Here is a 25,294-nt window from a genome sequence, read left to right as displayed (position 1 = left end):
CTCTGCATATATATTGATGGCATAGTACGTTGACTCTGATCAAGGCTCTCTGAGCTGCCAGACGACTTTGAAGAGGCCAGAGACAGAAACTAGACTTTTATATGCAAATGTCTTGGCGCGTGCTCGTGCACCATACCTGTTTCTGGGCCCAGTTCCCAAAAGGATGCCATCTCGCGAAAAGTTGACCTTTCATTTTTCACCTCCCTTGATTCGGGAAAGAATTTTACTTCACCAATCCCATTTTGATGTTCCCCCTGAGCTGTCGTGAGCAACGGCTGAGTCTCCCCTGAGTAGCGCCTGATCAGGCCTAAGTAAAGCGGCAAGAGATGGTGTGAAAGGTAGGGGGGTCGGCGAGGGCAACTTTCGGTTGATGCAACAGGTATTGCGGACCGGGTCAAGGAGAGGCCTACATTTTACTGCATATTCATCTGATAAACCTCAATATAATTCCGTCCTTTCCTACTAAATGAACGTTCGTGTGCTGTTCCTTTTTCCGATGGCACATGCCAAGACACGTAATCTTGAAAATTCGACCCCTGAGAGTCACGATATCTGTCAGTAATAGGTCCCTAAGTCAAGCGTAAAGTGAGTGCAAAGGAGCGGCGTAGCCGCTGCTGGTATATAGCAAGTATGAGATGAACTAATAACGCTACTTCTCCTAAGGTTGAAGGGGGCGAAGCCCCCTTCTTATACCTTGCTAACTCGCGCTTGCCTAGCAGGAGGTCCGCAGGAGGTCCGCAGGACCTCCTTCTAGGCCTGCTCCACTTATGCCCCTGACAATAACGTCGAGCAACAATATGGTGCCTCAAGGAATCAAAGGAGTGTCAACAATTTGGCTCGATATATCTCAACTAAACTAGAAGTAGACAGCATGCCATATTCTCCATTGACAGAACATCCTGATTGTTGCAATACGTAAATCATAGTTCGAGGAATTTCCCTACACGTTGAACTGGTTAGGTAAGCTACCACGAAGCAAGTCGGCTGACAACGAAAGGAGACATTCAACGCAGGTATTGTCTTGATCTTGTCAATTGAAAGTATATAGTTCTTCTAGTAGACGTCGAGCCCTAAATAGCATACTCTAGAATGCCTCACTTGTGTCTAAAGATGCTTACCTATATGACTTCAAATCAGACTACCTAGACGCTACCAACAGTCTAGTTACCATTGGCATAGCCATCAACCTCTCCCGTATAGTAGCCCCCTTTTACCATATAGAGTTACCAGAATGTTTTGCCTGCCGTATGTTCGTATATGCTCTCTATTTTCGATACTTGATCTAAAGCAGGGAGTAAGTCCCCTTATCTATGAATGATAGGCACTGCATTGGATAGACAGTAGGTATCTTCGAAGGTCTATTCGGTCCTGTACTAGGCGTCCTCGAATTGACATCCAGCGATAGCAGCTAAAATAAGCTGCATAGTAGTTATCGAAGTGCGATGCGTTTATTGTCCTGAGTAATAAGGGCGTCAGCATGAACTTTGACATCACAACATCAAGTAGATACATTAAGTGTCTCCAAGACACTTCAACGGTACCTAGGAATACCAAGCCACAGTTGTTGCACAAACCTCATGATACTCAATACCTGACAACCTTTGGGACTCTGTTTAGGTACCAAACAACCCAACATTTTCCTCGTGTTCCTCTAGGACTCCTCGTCCTTGCTGTCACCTGATGAGCTATCATTCGGCGAAGATACCTACATTGGATGCACAGAGCTTCGATGTCAGTACGAGTCCAATCGAACGAATAGGGGGATCTGCTAAGCAATTTGGGCATGTTTCATGAAACAGATACTACCTGCTATACTCCAGATGGAGATAATCGCAGATGTTCTCTATTCCGGACTGGTTGAAGAATTGATAAAGACACGTAACACCATTCCTTCGAGCATTACCCCTGTCAAACTACTCGCACGTAGCGGCCAATTCCAGTGACTTCTGTCCACTGACACGACCGATTGCGTACTCGGCTTGGATTCTAATGGCTATGCTGTTAGTCTAAAGCGAGCGAGCGAGCGACAGCAAGTTTCGTGCCATATATTCTTTTGACGATTTAGCAGGTTCCTTCATTCGGTGCCCCGAAGATAACAGACTTTTTACTAATGATCACTGTCCAAATGGAATACTATGCAACAACGAGTGATCCTGACGACGAAGCAGCTTACATCTCCGAGAGACTAGGGCTCATCTGCATGTCAACGCTATCAAGACCTTCTTAGATAGCCGGGGTGAGCTTCATACCTCGCGGCATTTGGACTATATCGCTGCAGATTCCTGGGAAGCCATTACCCCAATTCGACCCTAGACGGACTGCGAACGATTTGATTCAGACCGCGTTTTCAAACAACCAGGTAAGCAATCCTTGAGAATGCATTTCCTCTTTTCTTCGTATTTAGGATCTGCATCCCACACGAGAGGCGAAAAGCTAACTGTAGATAGCCTAGCGGATTCGAGAAGCAATCTGTTAATATTAGTTCTCCCACAACGACGACGACAACGAGTGCGTAGATGCTTGGGTAGACTTCTAGAAGTCCCTTAGCCTAATAGCCCTAAGACGGTAATGGCATCATGATCGTCTCTTCAGCTATTATATACTAGTATGATTTTGAGATTGATACGAATAGATATTCCATCGTCTATACGGGGGTTACACAAGGAGATATAAAATTAGTTAAATTAATAAATGCGACTAATTTCCCGACATATTTACTCTTCAGCTCAATCGATTTTGGCTAGTGACTTTACATATTCTTCGATACCATATCTAGGTAGGTAGGTAGCATACATCCATAGATAATTATTGTAGCAAAAAGGAGCCGTATTACATTCCTACCAACGTAAAACTCACATGAGAAAGGCCGACTTCTGTCCGTTACACGATGGTTGACAAAATATACTCCTAGATAGTTCGGTCCGTGGTTTGGCAGTTTCGTTATTGTTAGAGTGTCTAGTCGGCCCAGGGGTCGCATAGATCGGCCCGTCGGAGGTTCGGTCCGTCAGGGGAAGGCCTGTTGGTAACAGGTTCTAGGGCATCGTAGACAAAAAGATCGACCTGTTTGTAAATCGTGATCCTGCCTATCTAGGTAGCTAGGTCCAGAGCTTGTCGCGCAATAGTATCGTCGTTACAGTATCTACTAGGTTCTCATTACGACACATTTAAAGAGCCGCAAGCGTATCGTCCCACCGCTGGAATGGTAATCATAATATGTTTCCTGGCCAATGCCAGCATTTAGAATGGATGATGCCGTGATAGCGTTACCAATGCGGAAGAGACCTGTGGAGAAGTCCAGCATAAATCCCCAAATGTCACGACCCGTGTAATTGGTAAATTCATGAAATAATCCACGTTCACAAGGTTAGGGGATGACTAAGTCCATGACGAAGCCCTGGTATTGCGCACTAAACTCAGCATCTACCGAACTACCCCTGAAAATTAGAGATTTTTTTCTTACCCCGAAGGCGATGAGATTAAAGTCATTTTTAAGATGTACCCACCAACATGCTAGAAACGATGGTGTCACCACTGCTAAACGTAAACAAAGCCGGAAGTTCTGTGTTAACCGACGATCCAGGGGTTACTAACCACGCCCGGGATCTCTCTAACGGTGGCCAATATGCCGCTGAAATACCCACGGAAATTTCAATCTTGCAAGAATACGCGACGACCAGGGGCTATCTCCGCGGACGCAATCGTGATTCATACAGTGCCAACTTCGGGAGTGTCGAGTCCCATGGATGCGCTACCAGGACGAACGCTTTAGGAAGTTTCGGAACAAATCTCGAACTATCCGAGCTCCCTAGGGTTTGGAGATCTTCGGGTTTTGAGATGACTGTCTGTTGGTTCATGGTATTGGGAATTTCGAAAATCAGATCCCTAAGAAGTTTATCTCGTGCACAATACAGCATACCGATCAAGCGACAACGTTGAATATGTAATTCTTTTGATTAGTAATCTAACTTAATCCCCACAGACGCGTTTCTATCACATGGATCCCAATTCCAACGGGCGGGCCAGTTTATGCTTTCGGTACCATTATTCTACGTACGTCGTGTGAGAAAAACGAGCTGTGCTGTGCCCCCGGATCGTCTAGTGGCTATCAAGGCAACGACTCGAGGAGCTCGAGGACCTTGTGGTCGTCTAACGCCGCGGCGTACCGTACAGCCATGGCGTGGACGCATTCCTTAGACTGCATCTCGTAGGGGCACATAATCCAGCCTATGCCAGCGAGGAACGACTTCTTGTACTCCGTCGCGACGTCCTCATCCTTGCTCGAGAAGGTCGGGGTGCCGAACTTGGCTATGGTGGCGAGGTAGTGGTCGACGAGCTCCCACTCGTGGGCTCTCCTGTCCTCGATGCTGAGCGCGCCGGCGATGAAGTAGGACACGTCGTGGAAGGCCGATCCGATATGGATCATCTGCCAATCGAGCCACCTGGGGGCGCCCTTGTCGAGGTACGTGTTGCCACCGTGTGCGTCTCCGTGCAGCAAGCACCGGAACTTGGGGTTTCTCGAGGCGTAGTGCTTCTTCAGGACGGCCGTGACCCGTTCTTGGTCCTTGAGGTATTCGTGGACTTCTGGCCGGCCCTCGCTCTTGACGACGGCGTCGTAGGTTTTCATCAACGTGAGGATGGCCTGGTCGTAGTCCGAGGTGAGCCAAGGGTAGTCCTCGGGCTTGACGTTCCACGTCTTGGCGTGCAGGGCGGCGAGCTGCTCGATACCGGCGCGGACCCGCGAAACTGGCCAATCTTCAGCGGGATTACCGAAATCGCACCCCTGGGCGGCGAGGTCGTCCATAATCACTATGCCTTGCTTGGCATTCTGGCCGGCCCACCAGGACTTGGGGAGCTCCATGTGATCGAGCGACGGAGCCACTCGGTTGAAAAACTCAACCTCGCGTTGATAAATCATGACGACCCAGGGCACCTGTTGGATAAAGGCGGGGTTGAAGCCGCCCTTGATGCAGAGATCGGTTGGTCTCGGCGTCGTCTTGTCGGAGTCTGCATCCTCGTATTCAACGGTAACGTAGATCTTGCTAGCGGTTCCAGCTACCGTCTTCTTGATATTGATCGATTTCACTTTAGTCCCTAGCACTTCGGCCAGCCACGAAGCCGTGACCTCCTCTGGGACCGTGGGAAGCGTTAACTCCGACATTTTTCGAACTCGGCGGGTATATGAAGCTGTTAAAGAATTATAGACTGAGGAAAACTAGGTAGGCTCATCTAGTTGGATCTGGCAGCTAGGCCTTTGAGCTTAATATTAGAACCAGAGCATAGCAATAGCGTACTTCCATGCTTTGGCCTTCATTCATGCAGAGCTTACTGAATTCGTGGCTGCCCATCCCAAACGGGCACGAGTGCATACACCGTAAGTCTCCAAGACGGGGGTAGCTCCAACCTACAGCGATACGTTTCTAGAGATAATGGTATATTTTCCGTTGAGTAGGGTTACAGGTCATAATCTGAGGCGGGGACTGATGTCGCGATGTTTACTAGGTAGACTAGGCCGACATAGCTCAACGGTTCCCCACCAACATCGCTTCCCTCCTCAGAAAGACGTTTGTACAGGGGATGTTGGATTATGTATGTGGATGATGCGCAGGGCCATGATAAGTCAGCTCATGGTTGTATGATTGCTGGTAAAGTATTGGTGCACGTATACCTCCTGGGTTGCTGCAGTCCCCCCTAATCACACGATGATCTTGCCGATCATCGCCGGATTTCGCTTATCTACATAGGTACTCAGCCGCTTTTAAGGGGGCCACGGAATAACGTTACCACGTCAGAGGAAGCCGTAGCAAGGGAAAGCAACGAGGCCTTCAGTTAGAGGTTGAATATAATAGTTCTAGACCTGACTAGCCGGAATAGCGTCAAGGTGAGACCCATATCAACCACCGTTTCCTACGGGAAATGCCTAGTTTATCATAACTTTGACAGCAATATGCCAGCATAAAAAAAGAAGCTATCTTTTATTTTTCTTCACTATCCACTTCATAGCCCATTTTTTTCTCGACTACGGTTGACTTAGTCATTAAATTAGTACTCGAAAACAGTCGGTCTGCATAATAAACGGCCACACATGCGGACATGTGGGATGGAAGACAGCCACTGCATATGTATGCTGCACACATAACACACATAACCCACACAAAATCACTGTTAGTAGCTCCGCTACCCGCAAGCAGATACCTACTTAAAATAACGATATTTAAGGCTAGAAGCTAACCCTCATAGAGAAGTGGTTATGGCTTGTTATGGTGACATTTAAGGTAAGATTTAGGGTAGCATCTACCCCTGTGGGTGGTGACATTTACCCTTGTCCGTACATGTAGCCTCATTACCTTTTGGTAGTTGTATGTAAGTATCGTAGCATCGAAGGCTTACCTAACGAATCGCAGTCGCCGATTAGCCACACATTATTTTATTAATGAAAAAAAAAAAGATTTTCTCGCCAAGCAATACTTCTCAAGGTGCTCTAACGACCCCTTGTGGATAAGCATTTCTCTTCCACCTACAATTTATTATTATCCAAGCTTGTTTTCAATAAAAAGACATCTAGTGTATCTTCGCTGATAACCGACGCCTAGGTAGCGATGTAAGGTGGACACATGAACCCTGCTGTTATGGAAAGCTGACTGCCGACGCCTTAATATCGCCCATATTATGGATTTCTCCATAAGTAGGGCGTAGGTAGAGATGTGGCGCATTTATCGAGATGGTTAAGCGATTAAGTTGCAATTCTTGCAACCAACAGGTCTTGGATAATGCTTGAATGAATAGCGCCTCCTATATCATGAATGTCACACCAATGTATATCAACTTTTCTTTCGCTCTTGGCTGACGAGATATCTATATGCGTTGACATTCGCATTCCCAAACACTCCATACATACTTGGCATATTTACCATACCTAGCTAGGAAAGGTAAATATGACAAGTAATATTCTGTCGTCCCATGTTTCCTTTCGAGACAGGGATTTTATGTACATATCTGTACGCATATATGTGCATATGTACTATGTTGGTATTAGACAGGAGAGAAAGGAAAGAAAAAATGTAAGCACTTACCCGTATCCCACATGAACGGTGAGCTACCACACCTGCTCGCTTGTCTCAAATTGATCGCGCCGTCGAATCATAGGCCTTCCCGAAGCCCACTTTTACGTATAGCCTAGTTTGGTAATTACATAGCATGTACCATGACATGGTGGCTTGCGGTGTCGTACTAGGCATCTGTCATTGGAGGACGCTAGTGTCAAAAAGCCTTTGGACCCGGGGAAAAAAAGCCCTAGCCGCTGATCAAGAGGCGGCTGGCCCCGCATTGTGGAAGTTGAATGAGCGGATAGGGAGCGGACAAGGGCGACGACGGGGACAGGGGATGTATTACCCGCCCATCGCCTTCCTAGAGCGGTAGGATGGTACATAATATGTACATAGTACACATATATACTACACATACACATAATTGTGCGTTCATCTGGTTCATGCATCTTAACCCTGAAGAAATGTTTGAGCAAGGGTTATCTCGAGCAAGGGCCGGGCTGGGCATTTTCAATATTTCATACATACATTTGACTCGGTTAAGTATGTATACCTTCTTGGTAGTCCGTCGAAATTTGTTCGAATGGGATTGTCACTCGGATACGAGTTTCAAAAATGCTCCCCCCGGCGAATGAATTCGACGAAAATGCAACATACAAATTATACCCCCTTATCTGCCCTTATTAGAAGAAGCGTTCGAGAACACGCACTACGCACAAAATAGGATTAATGTGAGAGTCCCGACTCGATGGTTGACCTTTCATCGTCATTACTTGGTACCCTAATAGGTAGTAAAGTAACATCGTAGTATTACCAGGCCCGACAAGCCTGGCAAGCCCAGCAAATAACCTTGAAGCATTCTAATAAGTCGTCACGTGCCTTCTCAGGGGTTTTCCTGGGCTCTACCAGTTCGACGCATAAATGTTTCGACTAGATAAGGGCCGCAAAGACCAGCTCCAGGTCCGTTCGGCGGTATAGTCGAGCTACCCTCACCTACCCGTAGGATCTGATTACACCGTGTAAGAAATTTCAAGTGCCTTGTAAATAACCGACTAGGTAGGTAGCTGGGCATTCCCAAATCTACGGTTGACAAGGCCGTCGAATGTTGTCTGATCGACGAGCCATCGTCCCTTGCTCTTCTCATTCAGGAGAACTCTCACGTTTAGGATAGCTAATACTTAAGTACGTGATCACGTCGTGTCTTTGCTATCTCGTGAAATTTTCTCTCGAATACTATTGCTTCGTTACGCTCCTTTATCACACCCGGTTTAACCTTGGTCCGGACTCGACCACTTCCTGCAAAGATGTGGGCTCGCGACAGTTTACCCCCGGCGATGATCGTCTTCCTCGTGCTGGATATCATTGCAGTCGGCCTACGAGTATTCGTTCGAACGCACATGAGTAAATCTTTCGGCTACGATGATTGGGCCATGTCTCTCGCCCTAGTAAGGAGGACACATAGAAGCCATGTAGTGGGTTTCTTGCAAGCTAACTAACTATGCAGGCGGGCTACATCGCTCTTTGCGCTCTCACGTTCACATCGCTAAACAACGGTTATGGGTCGGACACCATCGAGCCTGGGTGGGACATACAGAAGGGAGTCAAGGTGAGCAAAGCCCGCTAATTGTGAGAAGCCAGATGGGGGCATTGGCTCATTGCTACGGATAGTACTTCGTCGCCTCAACTCTAGCGTATGTCATCGTGGTTTTCGTCGCCAAGATCAGCGTGGCCCTCGTTTTGTACCGAATCGCCGTTACAAACAAGCCAATCCGAGCGCTTCTGATCGTCTCCATGGTCATTCTGACGATATGGACTACCGTCACGACCCTCATTGTCGCGTTCCAATGCACGCCTCTCCCGGTCGCCTGGGGTGAGGGCACCGGAACTTGCCTGCCGGCGTATGTTCTGGCGAATACCGGCTACTCCATTTCGGCCATGGATATCGCATCTAGTTTCTTATATGCGGTAAGATACCCCGGTCAGGCTGCCCCGCTCATCCAGTTGTACTAATTGTGCTGTAAAAGGGTCTACCCATACTTCTGTTGAAGGGAGTGCAACTGAGCAGCAGAATGAAGGCGTCTGTCATCATCGTTCTCGGATTGGGCATCGTGTAAGGATATCTTCGATGTACCTTTTGCGGTTTACGCACTAACGACCATGCAGGAGCTCCATCGCTACCGTTATTCGACTCAAGTACCTCATCGATGTGGCCAAGTTGACGTCCGCCACTGGCGTAGAAGCGTCCAACGCTTATCTCACCACATTCGTCTAGTATGTTGCACATGTGACCGTCGATGTAACGATACTGACCAGGTCTGTAGTTCGGTAACGGAGCTCGGGTTGACCATCTTCACTGCGTCGCTTGCTGCGTTGCGGCCTTTGTTGAAATACGTGCCCTGGGGTAACGACTCGACGCAAGGATACGCGAGCTCTTCGAAGAAGAAATCGGAGCTGCGCTCGAACATGGGACCTGCCGTCAAGCTGGACGACTTGGAAACTACTCCCAGCCAGGAGCACATCATACCGCAGGGACACATTCAGAAGGAGACGCAATATCGTGTCGAGTATACGAATGTCTAGAATATGACCGACTGGTGACCGTTTTTGTCTTGTATTAATATTTCAACAAGCCTTCAAATATAGAGCTCTAGTTGAGTTGAATAGGTAAGCGATGGACCTGAGAGCACCTGGAGCAATACCAGGGCGATTCTCGCTCAACAATAGTAAAAGCCATTTACTAACGAACGCTAGCTTCAACGTACACAGTCGTTAATATAAGTCGCTCGGTATATTTCAAGCATCCTCGTATCTAAGTATTCTAAGATGTATAATATTAGTCCTCGTTCTAAGAGTGTCTTAGCGGTAAGAAACAATTGGATCAGAACACTTCTGCTAGATTATTCGTTAGGTGTGTGTGGCAACCTTTCGTGGACTCGTCACCGCTCGATCTCGTAGCATAGGTATTTGGCATCAATTGAATTATTATAGGTATTCAAAAACTGTGCGCGTTACGACGTGTGATTCATTAATCGATGTGAGTCTGGGTTCCTTCACTCTAATAAGTATTCCCCTTCCATATTCATATTCATATTCATATCCCTCCCTCCTAATAACGCACCCGCTTCCTGCTACGGATCTGGATTGTACCGTGGACAAGTTGCGCTCCAGAAGCAGTTTCCTCCTAGCATGAGTCCCATCGCTTCCACATACTTAACCATCTTGGGCGAATCCCCGGTTCTTTTTAAGACTTCTAGGCCTAGCCTCCGGGTTTCTTGTTCGTGGTACACTATTAATCCTCTAAGGTAGATGGTAGCATCCCTCTCGGTCATGTTGTGCTGTCTCATGATGATTGGTACCGCATTCCACTGTCGATCTGCGGATTCTGTTCGTTCGACGTTCCAGGAATACAGGTCATTGGTCAGACCCATGACGCGGCCGCTGGAGAGATAGTAGTCCCGAGAGGCCTCGACCTCGGTCTGGTCAAGGTGGATATCTAGGGTCCACTGCATGAAGCCCTCCATAATCCTAAAGCAGAGTTAGAGCACCGGGCAAGCGGTATAGGGAAGGAAAGCGAAAACGAACCCAAACCCAACATTCAACCTCCTAAACTCGGTGTACTCTTCAATGGTAACGAGTGGGTTCTTTTGGCTGTCGTAGTTCTCGAGGTAAGACTTTAGTGAGTCGATGACACGTGGTGCCCCCTTTTCATCCATCTTTGCTACGCGCTGACCGAAATCCTTGAATAGGCTAGCCATATGGCGCTTGGAGCTCGACTTTCCCTTTTCCGGCGCCCCGACCAAAGAATCTCGAACTTGAGCATGGGCTTCCATGGCCCCGCTATGCGGTATCTCTTCAATGACATCTGATGCGTCATTAGTTAGCATGAGAGAATTCTTCGAAAATCTTGTTTTTTTTCTTCACTTACCATCATACAGCCAGAGCGTCTCGATGATCTCTGTGCCTAGTTTCACCCTCTCCATCTGACTTTCTGGCCAACACATGGCGAAGAAGTTGCCATAAGGTCCTGCAGAATGTGGTCGAGTTTCGACATCTGGAAGAAGATCTTTGAAGTTACCCCGGGCATCAATGGCGCCCTGAGATATCTCTGCTTCATCTTTGTGTACGCAAACTGGAAATGTGGTGATGCTTTGGGGAGAGGAGGTAGTGTCAATTTTGATCGGTGTTGTCGAAGATACCGAAGACTGGCTTGGTGAAGACTTGTGTCCGGGGAGGAAGTTATAGAGACTGCTGAAGTCTGGCCTCTTCAGGCTCAACCTGAAACGTAAAGTAGTAGTCTTAGACATTGTGGCAAGATGGCGTTGCAATGGAACACTACACTGCAGCTGTACGAAATCAAGCTATGCAGAAGAATCTGATACCTCTTTTAATTCGGGATGCAGGCGAAAGACATATCATTTGTACTTGGGCAGACCGGTGGCAAACTCATTCTGAGGTGACATGACTGGCCAGGACGATCAGCCGTCATGTCATCCAAACCGCTGACGACTTGACTCTAAATGCGCATCCCGTTATGCGGGAAAGCATGCCCACTGTCTTGAACATGTATTAACGCCCAACAGTGGGGACAGAACCATTATTCTGGGTCTTCAAGACATATCATTCCAACTTGGCGGTTCGAGTATTACTATTCTAACAACGCATCACACCTCATCACACCTTAACGTGAGCTTACCGACTGTAACATCGGACGCGATTTCAAGGGACATCCTAGTTGTCAACTACTGCAACTTTGGGGCTCTCTCAATGATCCTGCTACGACTCCTGCGCCGTATGGGGCAGATGATCGTGGTTGGTCAAGAGGCCAACGATAAAAGGCCGGCTTCTATAGCGTTGAACCCTCTACCCACATGGTCACCTTGCGGGTTGATTAGGCGCCCGAAAACGTTCGCCGTGATTTGGAATGCCTCGGTGATCCTTTGACCCCGGTTGCCTAGTTGTTTCTTCACCTCCAGGCCTCGAGACCCATAGTGCTATCTCATAGTGTAGTTTTTGGGATAGCAATATCCATATTAAAAGGGCCATTTTTTTCTCGTGCTACCTATGAACACATCGTCAGTCATCTAAGTAGTGGGTATGTTGTTCAATGGCAAGAAATACGACTGGCCCCCAAGCGCCCTTCCTCCTCGCCAAGAATAAAACCAACGACGTAGTTCTGTAGGTCTTCGATTAGTTTTACCAGGGTGAACTGTGCCTGTCGTATCTGCGGAGGCTTCTTGCCGAGTTCCAAACTGAAGAACGTTAGGTTTTGATACTTTTCTGCCAGCTCAACAGCTACTCTTGGGAATATCTTCGTCAGAGGTCGTGCTGTAACGGAGAAAGTATTTTTGGATGGGCGGAGATTTTATGCGGTTTCATGGTAGAACATCATGCGGAATGACTTGCTGGGCAACCTAACCGCTCAATTCAAGCCGCTGATTGGGCCAAGCTATGTATATTGCAGATCTGGACCAAATGTGTCAATTGAACTTATGAATGAAATCCAGAAGCTTCCTTCATTTTTACCAGGTCCAAATGATGATCCTATAGCGTAGCATTACATATATGGAGGGTCGTGGCGAGAGTCAACTGACTGCCTTTCACGTGCAAGGGTTGGTTTTCACGGCGAGCTCACGGAGAAAAGTATCCTTTCAACCTATAACGTCTCCTATCATATAAGTTCGACCTCCACCTCCACAACTGGACTGCCGATGCAGCTGCAGTTCTTCAACCAACATGCGTGCGGTAATTAATAACGAACTCCTTTATGTCGATGAGGCTTGTCTTACTTCAACCATATACTAGGTAGCTACTTATGCGCAAAGTCATACCAACGTCCGGATTTGATTTCTTTAGTTTACCTGGGTGCTTAAAATAAAATAATAATGAAATTTGGACGTTTTGATGCGTTTAAATGATTGGTGTTAAAAGTATGTCCCACGATGCAATATTGTGGCATTTGGGTATGCACATATATACCTACCGTAGTCTCGTATATGTGAATACGTCGTATGCTTGTACAATGTACCGTTGAGAGTGTGGACCCACAAGAACCACAATTTACCAATGCGGTGGAACGTCTATCCCGCGTCGATCAGCGCTTTCCGTCCAATCAGGAATTGCACCTGATCAGCCCTACAATTAAGCTTCCCTTCAGCCCTACATTAATAGGAACACTCTACAATTAATACCTGCCAAGCTGCACATGTTCCACGTTTCACAACATACACTAGGCTTGTCAACCCATCTCAACGGAACCCTATCATCTTTCATCTTTTATCTACAATCAACTTCGTACAACGGTGATTTGTGCAACAACAATCCGACAATAACAGTTCGTAAAACAATAGACCGTACAACAACAATTCGTACAACAACACGACGGCAAGATGGAGGCGCAGAACTCGGCCCTCACCACTACTCTCGCGCGCCCGTTCATTGTGACGGACCTCGACCAGCCAGACCTCGCCGATCTTCGATATGGCGGTCAGCTGCCGCGAAGACGCGTCAAACGCCTGATCGGATTCGACGAGTGGATGGAGAAGTGGAAGAAGGAGTTCACCAAGCTGAACTTCAAATTTCGCAACCGCCGCCACGCATTCGACGTCGCATACGCGTTCAATCTAGCCGAGGTGTCACGTCGCGCCCTCGTGCAAAAAACAACACCTGACATCGCCGATCTGTACCTGGGAAGCGAGGAAATCGAGATCGGCCTGCGCATCGCCGTAGCTGCGACAGGAGCATGGGTTCCGACGGGCGATCTGCTCACGGACGACGAGCCGGCATTGTACCTGCCGCGTCGCATGTTTTCCAAGGATCGCGCCGCCGTCGACAGTCATCAATACATCGTCTTCCCCGTCCACGGCGGGCGCCTTCATCACTGGTCTCTTCTCATCTACGACCGATTCACGCACACGGGTATGGCATAGGATGCATATTCGGCGGATCGTGATCGAAGAAGACTCAACCTGCTAGCGAACCTCCGCGGCTTCCTTGAGCGCAATGAGATGGATATCCAGGGCTTGGTGATTCATCATAAACCTATCCCCGCCCAAGTCAGCAAAGTTAGCTGCGGTTGGATATGCTTAGAGTCCGCGCGCGCCTTCATGCATGAGCAGCTAGAAGATTGGACCAAGTCTGTACTGTACCGTGACTTGCCCGATACCAAGAGAAACCTCCAGAGAGAGAGGGCAGCGGTCAAGAACTGGGAGATTTGGGGTGCTGTTTCGGTAAGTAAAACTTAGAGTCTTTCCTTCGAGCCTGTCTTGAGACCTACTGAGACGTTACCACCCTCGAGATTTGTCTCGGATCTCTAAACCTCCTACCTAAAACAAGGATTGCTAACATCCGTTACAGTGGCGCGGTACCAGAGAGATATTCTACCCAGTCCAACGCACACTCCAAGCGCAACAGGTGCAGCAATCGGAGCAATCAGCGCAAGTAGAGCAAGCGCAGCAGGCGCAACCGGTGCAACAAGTCCAAGCCTCCCCAGCAGGCCAAGCAACCCAAGCCGACGCACCAACATCCGCGGCCGCAACACCCGCAACCTCTGCCCCTGCCCTCCCGCCTACGCTCCCCCCTCCTTCTTCCCCCGACGACGCCCAGCGCCGCCATCTACTCAGCGAAGCGGAGGACGAACACATAGCGCGAGAGCACACCATGAAGCTCGTCGACTTCATATCGCACGTCAAGGACTTGACCGCGACCCCGCTGTCGGTCCGCGAGTACTATTTCTTCCTGCTGGGGAGCAACGGCGACTACGACAAGGCGGTGGAAGCCATCGAACGAAAATACGGATCCTAGGTCTGCGACACTGGGTCGTGGCTCGTGGCTCGTGGCTTGGGGGCGAGGGGAAGAATTTGCTCTATTAGTACCCACCCCTGGTGATGAATGATGAATGATGTGGAAATTGTGAAAGTGGTGGAAGTTTAGGGGTGGAAAAAGTTTGGGGGGTTTATTGCTTTTATTTCATTGTGTTTCCTTTTCTGTTGCTTTCTCTCAACTGGATCCATATGAATTTGGAGTGGCTGGTCTCAATTTGTCTATGGTGGTTTTAGTTCCTTTTCTATTTTTCTTCGCAAACTGGTTTGCAATAGCTAGCTTCGTCTAGTTCAGGTTGGTGGCCAATTTGGGGATTACTGGTGGTTATTATTGCTGTTCGATATGGATGATGTGGGATGAGGCTATGAATCAGTCCGAATGATCAAGAATTAGGACCCCTATACTTTGCAGATTGCCAGAATGAAGTTTTCAGGTTTCTCATATTCGGATTGCCAATTCTAATGTGACATTTCTAATAGGTTCTTGGCCGATACACGAATCTAACAGGACTTCTAACAGTCAATCACTTATCATGGAGTTGTGTTCCACGAATTTGGGCGAAGTACTCCCTGATATCCCTTCCCTCCTTATTCTTCTTTGGCTCCTCAGATTCCGAGCCCTCTTCCACCCCTTCGCCCACTCCTTCCCCCTCTCCGCGCTCCCTCTGAGCCTGTGCTTCGCTTATTCTCTCTTCTTCAGCGACATGCTCCAACCATTCCTTTTTCGTCAGGGCTGGTTTGGTATAGGTCAGCTCGATGTTGAGCTGACGGCAGGACTCCTTTACCCGGTCTAAGCGATCCCACGGGTACCCATCTTCTATTCTATACCCCCAATAATCAGGGTCAAAGGTGATGTGGATCCGTTTGAGCGGAGTTGGCCTGGACGCCGCGATCTTCGCCAATTGCTGTAGCCACAGTTCCTCCTTCTCGCCGATGGCATCCCACGATTCGCAGTGTTGGTCGTAAATACTGAAACTCCAGGTGAATGTCTCTAGATTAGGCGCAAGCATGAGGCTTGCGTCGGTAGCACAAGATTTGAGGTCATCTGAAAAGGAGTATCTGGACAGGGTAAGGGATTTGAGAGCAGTGAATCTAGACAGGTCGATAATCTTGCCCTTGCTACCGCCCGACAGGTAGCCGATGTATATCTCCTCAAGGGCTTCTTTATGGATCGAAAGCCAGTTTCCGAACATGGTCAGGTCCATATAATGACGATTGTTGTAAAAGCTCTCGAAGTGGAAGCGTCGAAGCTTTCTGGGCCATCGAATCAGAGCGCGTGTGGCCTTGGCATTCTCTTCGTAATCTGAGAGCTCGAGATCACTAAAAGAGGCTGGCCCACACAAGCCTCCCGGTGCCTCTTTTGACTCTGATATTCCGTGAATCTTCAAGCTCTTGAGTGTCAGGCTTTGAACGTATTTCTTGATGCGTGGCAGTAAAAGGCCCCAATACTGCCTGTTGAGAGTTAGGTGCTGGAGAGAGGGCATTTTCGCCAACAATTTGCTAGTTAAGGGCCAAAGTTCGATGCCGTGTCTTGTGAATCCTCCATGGATAACCAGACTACGTGTCTTGGAGAATTTCGTTAGAAAGGCGGTAGTAATCACCCAATCCTCGTCAGTCATTGCACCGTGCATATCTGAGCATGCGATGTTTAATTTTCGACAGTAAACTTGATTTGCTGGATTCATGCGCATCAAGGCATTAGAGTGGTTCGAGAAAGGCAATTGAAAGTGTAGATGGTTATAAAGGAATGGTGTTGCTAAGCGATATAGGCGGCGACATGTTAGGGTCAGCGCCAAAGCAGTGCGATAATCTGTGGCCTCGGACGATGGGAATGCAAATTCCAGGATGGTCTGAATTAATTCATCGGGCAACTTGTCAAAGGGCTTGCTGCGGTGTACACTGCGGTCATCTTGAATTGGTAAATCCACGATCTTTAAGGTGCCATTAACCGATGGCCCGAGATGCAATTGGCGACGGGCCTTGGGTGAGTTCCAAACAAAGATTCTCGGCCCCATGATGTCTTAACAGGTGCCATCCACGATGGTGCACCGTATGTATGGGGGAGAGTTTGAATATGTTACGGGGAAGGAAAGGCAGAAGTATTTATTTAGGTAACGACGAAGATGAGTTGTTGTCAGAATGCAGTGGGCACCGGGAAATGTGAGTGTGACTAATCTGATATCAGTCACCTGGCCGACAGCTGCTCAGCAGCGCTAATCTAGGTACCTAAGTATTCAACGCAACATCTTCATAACAATTGATTAGTCACTTTGTTTTTGTTAAAGTTGGGATAGCAATATCCTAGGTAACCATCGTGAAATTAGAGTTTTTTCACAAGTGATTCATGATTTGTTCTTTGTTGTTCAGTGTCGCTGGAAACACTGTACGGACAACACCGTCCAATTTATGGGGCGGACTATGGGGCCACCGTCCACTAATGGGAAAGAAGAAACAGAAAAACATGTTTTCAGGAATAACAAGTCTAGTAAATGTGTCGTGAATCATTTCTGTGCCGCTTGAAAAGATGCATTCATCACTTTGAAAGGTAAAGCTGGCTAGAATTGGTTTCGAAGGCGGACCATTCCGACTCCTTGAAGCATCTGATATTTATATGGAAAATAGATATGGGCTTCGGTATACTTTCGGAGATATCCTGATAACCGGAACCTACCGATGGGAATAAACCTGGTCCCCTTCACAAACCCCGCCATGTCACCGGTAATAAGAACATGTTTTGATATATTGATCAAGTATGCTTGCCTAGCATGAAGTCTCATCCCTTCTAGAAAGACCGAAGTTTTGCAACTACCAAGAGATGGCTACACCAAAACAAATCCAGCGTTTGAGACGGAGTGAAGGCACGGAGAAGTTCATCCAAGCTCTAGAGCAAGATGGCGGAGTTATAATAGAGGATTTCGCAGATGTTGCAGTTGTTGAACAGGCCAACGCTGAAGTTAAACCATGGATTGAAGAACAGAAGAGTTCGAATGGGGCCAAGGTTGGCGGTAAGTAAAATAAGCCTGCCCCTGTTTGTCTGTGATCTCATCAACATGTTCGTCAGATGACAAATATGATGACATTACTTCGGACGTCTTCTCGTAAACGCATTATTGGCTGATTCATCTCCAGCGCTCGGAGGAAAGACGAGGACGGTTACGCGCCTAGTCATGCGGTCTCCCACAGTAAGAGACAAGTTCTTTGCAGACCCCCTATACCAGGCGTTATGTGAACACTTTCTAGCACTGGAGACGACGACATGGTACGGTGAGAAGGCTCAAGTGAACACCTCACATCCCTTGCTAAGCATTTCTATTGCGTTTGATATTCCACCTGGCACACCGGCACAGGGGTTACATCGCGATGATAAAAACCACCACGCACGCCATACTCAAGCTTCCCAATATAGTCGAAATCGTGATATGCTATTAGGACTCTTCGTGCCAGGATGCGACACTATGCGAGCCAACGGAGCTACGCGCGTCATCCCAGGTTCGCATCTCTGGGGAGATGACAAACCAGATTTTGGGCCTGACGGGACAAAAGACGTCGTCGACGCAGAACTGAAGAAAGGGGAGGCCTTTATAATGCTGGGAAGCTTGTATCATGGCGGCGGGGCATACGCCGAGCCGATAACAAGCAATCCAGAAGCCGAGAGTCGTACAGTGTATGCTATGTTCTCGTGTACTGGTGTTCATCGACAAGAGGAGATCAGCTTCCTGTCTTACCCCGTGGAGGAGGTCAAGAAGTACTCGAGAATCGTACAGGAGAGACTAGGCTGGAAACAGAGTGAGCCAAACTTGGGCTGGGTGGACTTGAAAAGCCCGGAGTTTCTGCTCCAGGAGTGAACGAGTGAAGCGGCTCCTATTTCCACGGATTAGTCATGGTCAAATAGGAAAAGGGGTATGTTACACAAACCTAGAATCCATAGCGAGAAAGGAGCTGACGTGACTCTCCACGCAGGCCATGGTTGTTGCGATAGTGATTGACAATGTGCTGTTGCGAGTCAAACTGTCAGGGGCATAAGTGGAGCAGGCCTAGAAGGAGGTCCTGCGGACCTCCTGCGGACCTCCTGCTAGGCAAGCGCGAGTTAGCAAGGTATAAGAAGGGGGCTTCGCCCCCTTCAACCTTAGAGGAAGTAGCGTTATTAGTTCATCTCATACTTGCTATATACTAGCAGCGGCTACGCCGCTCCTTTGCACTCACTTTACGCTTGACTTAGGGACCTATTACTGACAGAAACTCAACCTTGCAATCGACTTCAAGACAAGGGATAGGAGGAGCCAGGGGTCTCCTCCTCCTAGCATAGCTTGAATTCTGGTTGTGCATGTGGTTGTAATGCGATGCTACATTGCCCATAGAGTATTTAAGGTCTCGGTTGCATTGAATGCAAAAGAAACGTGTTTCGCCATTTACTTGGATCTCGTACCCCTGTACACCAGCATAATTGAAGACCCTCGGGGTGTTTGTGTTACTGCTAGCAGCTGCGGTACTTGGCCTGTCGGTAGAAGCCAGTGCGCTGGTTGTGGTAGCAGGGATGGGACAGGCAGGAGATATGTTTGAGGAAGGGTCTGCTCTAGGCAACTGTACTCGATTGGATGTGTGAGGACCAACACTGTTGTCGCCAGGCATGGATGACGTATTACTAGTAGCCACGAACACCGATGGAGTGGTAGAAGAACTAATTACCGTGTCAAAACATCACATAAAAACACAAAAGTATATAGAGTATAGTTTGAAGGATGACTTACGTCGTTGAGGTTACGTTCGGGCCAGCACTCGGTACTCCTGGAGACGGCGATGGGCATCGAGCCAATGCTTCAGCGGCGATAATCCGAAGGATGTAGTGGTGGGTGTAGGTGTGATTTGCCTCCATCGGTAGATATGTGTACGACGATTAACTCGTCGATATAGCAGGCTGTAATTGTTCAGAAAGTAGGTGAATAGGTAGTAAAAAATTGACCTTAGTAGCGACGACGAATTGTGATGTGGGTGTAAGGTAAGTTAACTACAGTGATTGACAAGGAAAAAAAAGAAAATATGGATGTGTCTCGTTCAACTTGACTTAGGTAAATTTTCGTCGTTGGTAGGTGTGTAGGGGCTGGACGTCGCTACTATGGATGAATGCAAGCAGCTGTCCGCCCAGACCATGCACTAAAACACCTGAGAAAGTGTACCTTGTGCACTTCCAAGGTTGTCTCTAGTGGTCAAGTCTGTAAATCCGTCGTGCCAGTTCAAATTTGGCCACGGTTCATACCCATTAGGTACTTACTTGATAGAAAAAGAAGCATTCTATCCGATTCCACCCACTACGGTGAACTTAGTATCGATTGTAGTGACTGAATGTCTTCTCAACCTATAGAACTGGCACATTTTGCTACTTGATACTTGTTCAAACCCCATATCATTGAAGCTATATGGAACAAAGAGGTAGATCTGGGTTTTCTGGTCATACTAAAGATAGGAACAGTTCTGTTAATTCCTAGACCAAAAGTAAATAGAAGTGTCATTTTTTTGGTTTACTTGGTTATCTCTTATACTATATTATTCAAGAAGGAGAGGAATAAAAAAGAGCTTCTAACACGTCCTAAACAGTGTACTACGAGGCATTCGTCCAAAGTAAAACTTATGTTTAAATAATTATCCCTTTGAATGGTAGTTCTCTACCTATAGACAAGGTTTGTTAAGTAAAATACTGCCAATCTGACTTGGAGGTGCTCTTAATTATGCTTGGATATATTGTACTCATTAATCATAAATATTTGTTTGAAGTCATAGGATACAGAGTATGAGCTTTGCTATTTGGGCGCACTAGTTAGACACTTCAGATATAGGGGTACATATGTAATTACCAACAGCTTGTTGGAAATTGCCAACCACTTCAAACAAATGTCAAAATATATTATATGCTCAGTGACAACTAAATCAACTGATTGCCTTTCCCCCTCTTTTTCCCTCTTCACGAACTATGGGAAGCGGATAGCTTCACTGGACTTACGTGGCTGGTTAACTATATTAATTATACCTCGCTCCTAAGAATACTTCGATATCCCAAGTATATAACATAGCTCGTAGGAATGCTCGTACGGAAGCCCACAAGACGCTTCTAACCAATGAAGTGCTGGATGCGCATGACATCGGTAGTCTTATGAGAGCATCACTCCTGGACTCAACAACATTTGTGTCAGGAGCCAATACGGCTCCTCATGTACTTTCCAACCAGTTACGGCCCAGTCGGAGAGAAAGATGGCCCAACTGCGGCGGAACGGGTATGGCGCGGCGTTAGGTACTAAAATTGCGTCAGTAGATTTCGAGAAAGAGGAAGGACATAACTTAAGTCTGGTGTGCCAGTTAGTCGGCGATGGAGGATTCACGTTTGCGAGTAGGTCTGATATCCTAAGTCAGACAATTGTTTTGAATAATGAAGGTAATTAAGTCACAATGCATATTAGCCTCTATGTCAAGTCAGATAGGGCGGATGCCATTCATCGTAATCTCGTATTGCAAGTCTATTCGCCCACATACGGTCGGCTTGGACAGCTCCCCATAGCTCCACCGAGCTCGTCTACCACGATGGTATTATGCTGACTTAGCGGGAGCGGGAGCGGCGGGATCGGAGGTAGGTTGGCGTTACACGACAGAGAAACCGAAGGGATGCACGAGCTAGGACAGTGGATGATTTTAAAGAGGCCCTCTAGCTTGCAAGCTCGGAAGCTGCTTACAAGACGAGAAATTTTAATAACGGCAATAATTGGGAGTTAATAGATAAAGCCGCGATAATTTAAGGGTTTCCGAAGAACCCGAATAGAAATCGGGGAAGGACCGGCCTATCATCCACACTTCCCCGATCAAGCCCCGAGACGTCTCACAGAATCATGACGTCACAAACTCCGGCCAAACCGGAACCGTCGACCTCACTCTTATTTATTGAACTAAGTACACTTCTCATCTTAGAAAATTCAACATAAACAATAATTTTGACATTGGCGTTTATTAGAAGGGAAATTACCTCACGGAAAAAAGATTGAGGTTCGCTCTCCGACTCCCTATTCTGTTCATTCTGTCGCTGAGTAATCGACTGCGTGTGTGTGTTGAACATAAAACCAACTAGAACTCTTCCACATATCCCGTCACCTCATAATTTCCATACCTTTTACATGTAAACCTAGCGCCTAGATAGCGAGTACTTCCATAATGAGTTCATCAAGTATAACGCCCACATTCCGGGGCGGCGATTACGTCAAATTCTTCGGTGCTGGTGCTCTCGCGGCAACTCTTACACATGGCGTACGTATCTTCCTATCACCCAAATCAAACATCACACACAATCATCGCCTCTAACTAGTACAGGCGGCAACACCCATAGACGTCGTCAAGACGAGGATCCAGGTAGACGATGCGATGAAAGGCCTGAACATGGTCAAGGCCGGACGGTCCATAGTAGCCAAAGAAGGTGCCTCGGCACTGCTCACAGGTTTCGGCCCCACGGCCGTCGGATATCTCGTGCAGGGCGGTGGGAAATTCGCCGGGTACGAGTTCTTCAAGAAGAAGTTCATCGACATGACAGGGTCGCAGGAGAAGGCCACGCAGCGGCGCACCGCCATCTACCTCGGCGCCAGCGCGACGGCCGAGTTCTTCGCCGACATCGCGCTGTGTCCTCTGGAAGCCACGCGCATCCGTCTCGTCTCGCAGCGCGGCTTCGCGTCGGGTCTTACGACGGGTTTCATGCGTCTGGCTAGGGAAGAAGGGCTGCGGGGTTTCTACTCGGGATTCGTGCCGCTGCTCTTCAAGCAGGTGCCGTACGCGGTCGGACAGTTCTCGGTGCACGAGGCGGCTGTCGAGGTGATATACCGCACGATGGGCCCCGAGAGAAAGGCAAAATTGACGCAACTGCAATCGACCGGCGTGGAGTTAAGTTCTGGTATCGTAGCTGGCGTGGCCGCGGCAGTGCTTTCTCACCCAGCAGATACGTTGCTATCGGCCATAAATAAGGGAGCAGGAGATCCGAAACAGGGCGTAACAAGCAGGATGTTCTCACTCGCGCGGGAATTTGGTCCTCGGAGACTGTTACTTGCTGGTCTAGGCCCGCGTATTTTTATGACGTGCGGTTTAGTAGCAGGGCAGTTTGTCATTTACGCTCAGTGCAAGACGCTGGTTGGGGCTCCGCCGGGTATAGAAATTCACAAGGAAGCGTCTTTGAAATAGAATCAATCATGCTGGATCAGCACATATGATAGACTAATAATAGACAGTTAGCAAGCAAGCATACACCCATGATCCTTTTCTTTCTTTTTTTCGTCCGAAAGCTCTGTATTTATTTGATCCGTCCGTGTGTTGGCCAGATGCCCATTTTCTTCCAGAATCCCCTACCGTCTAGTGTTCGACCTAAAGAGGACGTGTCCCTCGGAAGAGCTCGCACGCCTTGCTCCACCATAAGTTCGCCGACCCAGGCAAGCAGCTCTTTCTGTATCTCGATCTTATCAGCAGGAACATCAAAATCGCCGCTCTTAGCACCTCTTAGAGTCTGAACTGCCCAGTCCTGTGCTAAGTCCCACCAGTCATAGACGTGCATATCGCTGAGGAGCCAGCGTTTCCCCGGTGTGAAGTTCCGATGAAACGCGACGATGGCTCTTGCGAGGTCGTCTCCGTGAATTACATGCAGCGCACCTTTGCCCTTCAGCTGGGCCTTCGTGTTAATCACACGGTCTAGCCAGTCGCGCGGATGTCGGACACCTCCGTACAGACCCGCGAGGTTCAAGACAGCACCCTGAGAGCACAACATGAGTTCATCCTCGGCGATGGCGCGGGCGTCACTGAGCTCGTATGGTGAGTTCTCGTCGTGCCATGTGGACGCCGTCCATATAGTTGTCGCACCTAATTGCACGAAGTGAAATTTGTGACCTTCGACGGTTTTGTGTGTGGATTCGTACATCTGCACTAGATGTTTCGATTGACCCTGGCCTCGGAGAGGAAAGACGATCAGTACGGTGTCAGCAGATGGCAGGGTCTTGTACAGCGCCGGATCGCTTAATTGCGGATCGAATTTGAAGGGGATTGTTCCATCCCTGCCAGTGGTAGTTGTAGCCGCATATTTGATACCCTCGCGCTCCAGGAGCGGAATCAAAAACGTCGACGTCCATCCGGCTCCAAGAATGAGCAAATTAACATGATCTTTAGCGTTTTGAGGCACTGACTCTACTGACGAAGACTGCATGTTGAATGATTTATTGTGGAATATGGTGGAGATTGTGATCTACAATACGCAGCTTGGAAGCTTGAGGGTTCGCCAAACTATGTAAGTTTTCATTACATAAGCAGGCATTAAGTTCGGGAAACGGCGATGCATTACGTAATAGTAGCACAATTACATAAGACTTCATAATTTGCTTACATAATGTACTTATATCCGCTTAAGCTTTTGAATTCGGAGCCCCTTTTTTTATGCTATGATTACAGCATACCTATTAGACATAAAGCGGTTAGGCAGTAGGGGTGTCAATTATCACTCCAGGCATTCCCAGTCAACGACGACATGTAATATAGGTCCTGAAAGTTGCCTATAAATAGAACTATTCAAGACGGGAATGCCAGCCGACAGTGAACGCGACTTACCATGACCGCCCAAAAAGGTACGGGGTGTTATATCTCAATGATAGCCTAGAAGGTGCTAGGCGACGACACCAACACCTCTTGGAGGAGAACCAAGGCATCTGCAATATAAATAGCATGCAAATGCAAACTCGACAGGGACCTAGAGCCACCGATGGGCAATAATGTACCTCCGTCTTGCCGGGAGAACCCGTAATACGTACACAGCCCGTATCGAACATAGGTAATGATCTATTGAACATAGCGCATATATCTGTGAGCAACGCTGAGCTTTATTCTACCTCAGCGGTGGAAGTCTTTACTAGGGATCTGCTATTATCCCCAGAGATTAGACTTCCTCTCCCGATTTTCCACATGTCGAGCTTCGATCCTACGAGATCTCTAGTAGCTACAAGTCTTCAAACAGATCAGGCCTCTAGCTGGACGAATTCTTCCATAGAAGAGACACCAGAATAATAACATTCGTGAACTTAGAGTATGACTAAAATACATGTCTCCGTACCTCCAGCCCCTTAATTGCAGCTGTCACTCTTCTTCGATCCAGCATCATGACATCCATTTCCACAATACTGCACAAACGGCACATCGTCATCCCCCTTGCAATAAAACAAGGATTGATTGACATGAGCCTCGTCACTTGGTTGCTTAGCATCGCTCAAAGATTTGACGATATCGTCGTAGTAGTTGCCTAAGCTTAGTACGTCAGTATTGCAGTTTTTTTTTTTTTTTTTTTTTTTTTTTTTTTTTTTTTTTTTTTTTTTTTTTTTTTTTTTGTTGTTTTTTTTTTTTTTTTTTTTTTATATATAAAACAAAGTAAATAGTTAAAAA

The 25,294-nt window shown here is 47.6% G+C and overlaps 8 protein-coding genes across 8 annotated transcripts; 4 read left to right on the top strand and 4 right to left on the bottom strand.

The window, feature by feature from the left end:
- Positions 1-3,932: 3,932 nt before the first annotated feature.
- Positions 3,933-5,594, bottom strand: F4807DRAFT_443443 (kinase-like domain-containing protein). Its single transcript, XM_047999550.1, has one exon. It carries the CDS (start codon positions 5,156-5,158, stop codon positions 4,106-4,108), a length of 1,053 nt encoding a protein of 350 aa, XP_047849802.1. The 5' UTR covers positions 5,159-5,594; the 3' UTR covers positions 3,933-4,105.
- A 2,424-nt stretch (positions 5,595-8,018) lies between these two features.
- F4807DRAFT_443439 (uncharacterized protein) lies at positions 8,019-10,042 on the top strand. Its single transcript, XM_047999549.1, has 7 exons — positions 8,019-8,488; positions 8,548-8,649; positions 8,712-9,008; positions 9,068-9,153; positions 9,207-9,314; positions 9,365-9,707; positions 9,795-10,042. The coding sequence occupies exons 1-6, from the start codon at positions 8,348-8,350 to the stop codon at positions 9,621-9,623; spliced, it is 993 nt and encodes a 330-aa protein (XP_047849801.1). The 5' UTR covers positions 8,019-8,347; the 3' UTR covers positions 9,624-9,707; positions 9,795-10,042.
- A 129-nt stretch (positions 10,043-10,171) lies between these two features.
- F4807DRAFT_454040 (terpenoid synthase) lies at positions 10,172-11,347 on the bottom strand (the record flags this gene model as incomplete). The annotated part of the gene is made up of 3 exons (XM_048000531.1): positions 10,172-10,568; positions 10,626-10,905; positions 10,969-11,347. The coding sequence occupies 3 exons, from the start codon at positions 11,345-11,347 to the stop codon at positions 10,172-10,174; spliced, it is 1,056 nt and encodes a 351-aa protein (XP_047849800.1).
- Positions 11,348-13,282: 1,935 nt separating this feature from the next.
- F4807DRAFT_471135 (uncharacterized protein) lies at positions 13,283-14,843 on the top strand (the record flags this gene model as incomplete). Its single annotated transcript, XM_048002894.1, has 3 exons — positions 13,283-13,958; positions 14,016-14,269; positions 14,397-14,843. Exons 1-3 carry the CDS (start codon positions 13,430-13,432, stop codon positions 14,841-14,843), a joined length of 1,230 nt encoding a protein of 409 aa, XP_047849799.1. The 5' UTR covers positions 13,283-13,429.
- A 439-nt stretch (positions 14,844-15,282) lies between these two features.
- On the bottom strand, positions 15,283-17,422 carry F4807DRAFT_443435 (uncharacterized protein). Its single transcript, XM_047999548.1, has one exon. It carries the CDS (start codon positions 16,873-16,875, stop codon positions 15,385-15,387), a length of 1,491 nt encoding a protein of 496 aa, XP_047849798.1. The 5' UTR covers positions 16,876-17,422; the 3' UTR covers positions 15,283-15,384.
- Positions 17,423-19,096, top strand: F4807DRAFT_443433 (uncharacterized protein). Its single transcript, XM_047999547.1, has 2 exons — positions 17,423-17,865; positions 17,990-19,096. The coding sequence occupies exons 1-2, from the start codon at positions 17,676-17,678 to the stop codon at positions 18,703-18,705; spliced, it is 906 nt and encodes a 301-aa protein (XP_047849797.1). The 5' UTR covers positions 17,423-17,675; the 3' UTR covers positions 18,706-19,096.
- A 2,576-nt stretch (positions 19,097-21,672) lies between these two features.
- F4807DRAFT_286577 (mitochondrial phosphate carrier protein) lies at positions 21,673-23,117 on the top strand. The gene is made up of 2 exons (XM_047994753.1): positions 21,673-22,144; positions 22,208-23,117. Exons 1-2 carry the CDS (start codon positions 22,052-22,054, stop codon positions 23,060-23,062), a joined length of 948 nt encoding a protein of 315 aa, XP_047849796.1. The 5' UTR covers positions 21,673-22,051; the 3' UTR covers positions 23,063-23,117.
- Positions 23,118-24,121, bottom strand: F4807DRAFT_286578 (uncharacterized protein). The gene has a single exon (XM_047994754.1). The coding sequence runs from the start codon at positions 24,069-24,071 to the stop codon at positions 23,172-23,174; it is 900 nt and encodes a 299-aa protein (XP_047849795.1). The 5' UTR covers positions 24,072-24,121; the 3' UTR covers positions 23,118-23,171.
- Between the last annotated feature and the right edge of the window lie 1,173 nt (positions 24,122-25,294).

This window comes from Annulohypoxylon truncatum, assembly GCF_022578515.1.
Source record: "Annulohypoxylon truncatum strain CBS 140777 unplaced genomic scaffold F4807scaffold_44, whole genome shotgun sequence".
NCBI classification, from domain to species: Eukaryota; Fungi; Ascomycota; class Sordariomycetes; order Xylariales; family Hypoxylaceae; genus Annulohypoxylon; species Annulohypoxylon truncatum.
This window is presented reverse-complemented; position numbering and strand designations above follow the sequence as displayed.

Excerpts from the sequence above, each read along its gene's own strand:
- F4807DRAFT_443443 (XM_047999550.1), bottom strand. The coding sequence starts at position 5,158 with ATGTCGGAGTTAACGCTTCCCACGGTCCCAGAGGAGGTCACGGCTTCG.
- F4807DRAFT_443439 (XM_047999549.1), top strand. The coding sequence starts at position 8,348 with ATGTGGGCTCGCGACAGTTTACCCCCGGCGATGATCGTCTTCCTCGTG. Across the intron at positions 8,650-8,711 it reads ACATACAGAAGGGAGTCAAG|TACTTCGTCGCCTCAACTCT; the intron begins GTGAGCAAAGCC and ends TGCTACGGATAG. Across the intron at positions 9,315-9,364 it reads TATCTCACCACATTCGTCTA|TTCGGTAACGGAGCTCGGGT; the intron begins GTATGTTGCACA and ends CCAGGTCTGTAG.
- F4807DRAFT_443435 (XM_047999548.1), bottom strand. The coding sequence starts at position 16,875 with ATGGGGCCGAGAATCTTTGTTTGGAACTCACCCAAGGCCCGTCGCCAA.
- F4807DRAFT_443433 (XM_047999547.1), top strand. The coding sequence starts at position 17,676 with ATGGCTACACCAAAACAAATCCAGCGTTTGAGACGGAGTGAAGGCACG. Across the intron at positions 17,866-17,989 it reads GAATGGGGCCAAGGTTGGCG|CGCTCGGAGGAAAGACGAGG; the intron begins GTAAGTAAAATA and ends ATTCATCTCCAG.
- F4807DRAFT_286577 (XM_047994753.1), top strand. The coding sequence starts at position 22,052 with ATGAGTTCATCAAGTATAACGCCCACATTCCGGGGCGGCGATTACGTC. Across the intron at positions 22,145-22,207 it reads CGGCAACTCTTACACATGGC|GCGGCAACACCCATAGACGT; the intron begins GTACGTATCTTC and ends TAACTAGTACAG.
- F4807DRAFT_286578 (XM_047994754.1), bottom strand. The coding sequence starts at position 24,071 with ATGCAGTCTTCGTCAGTAGAGTCAGTGCCTCAAAACGCTAAAGATCAT.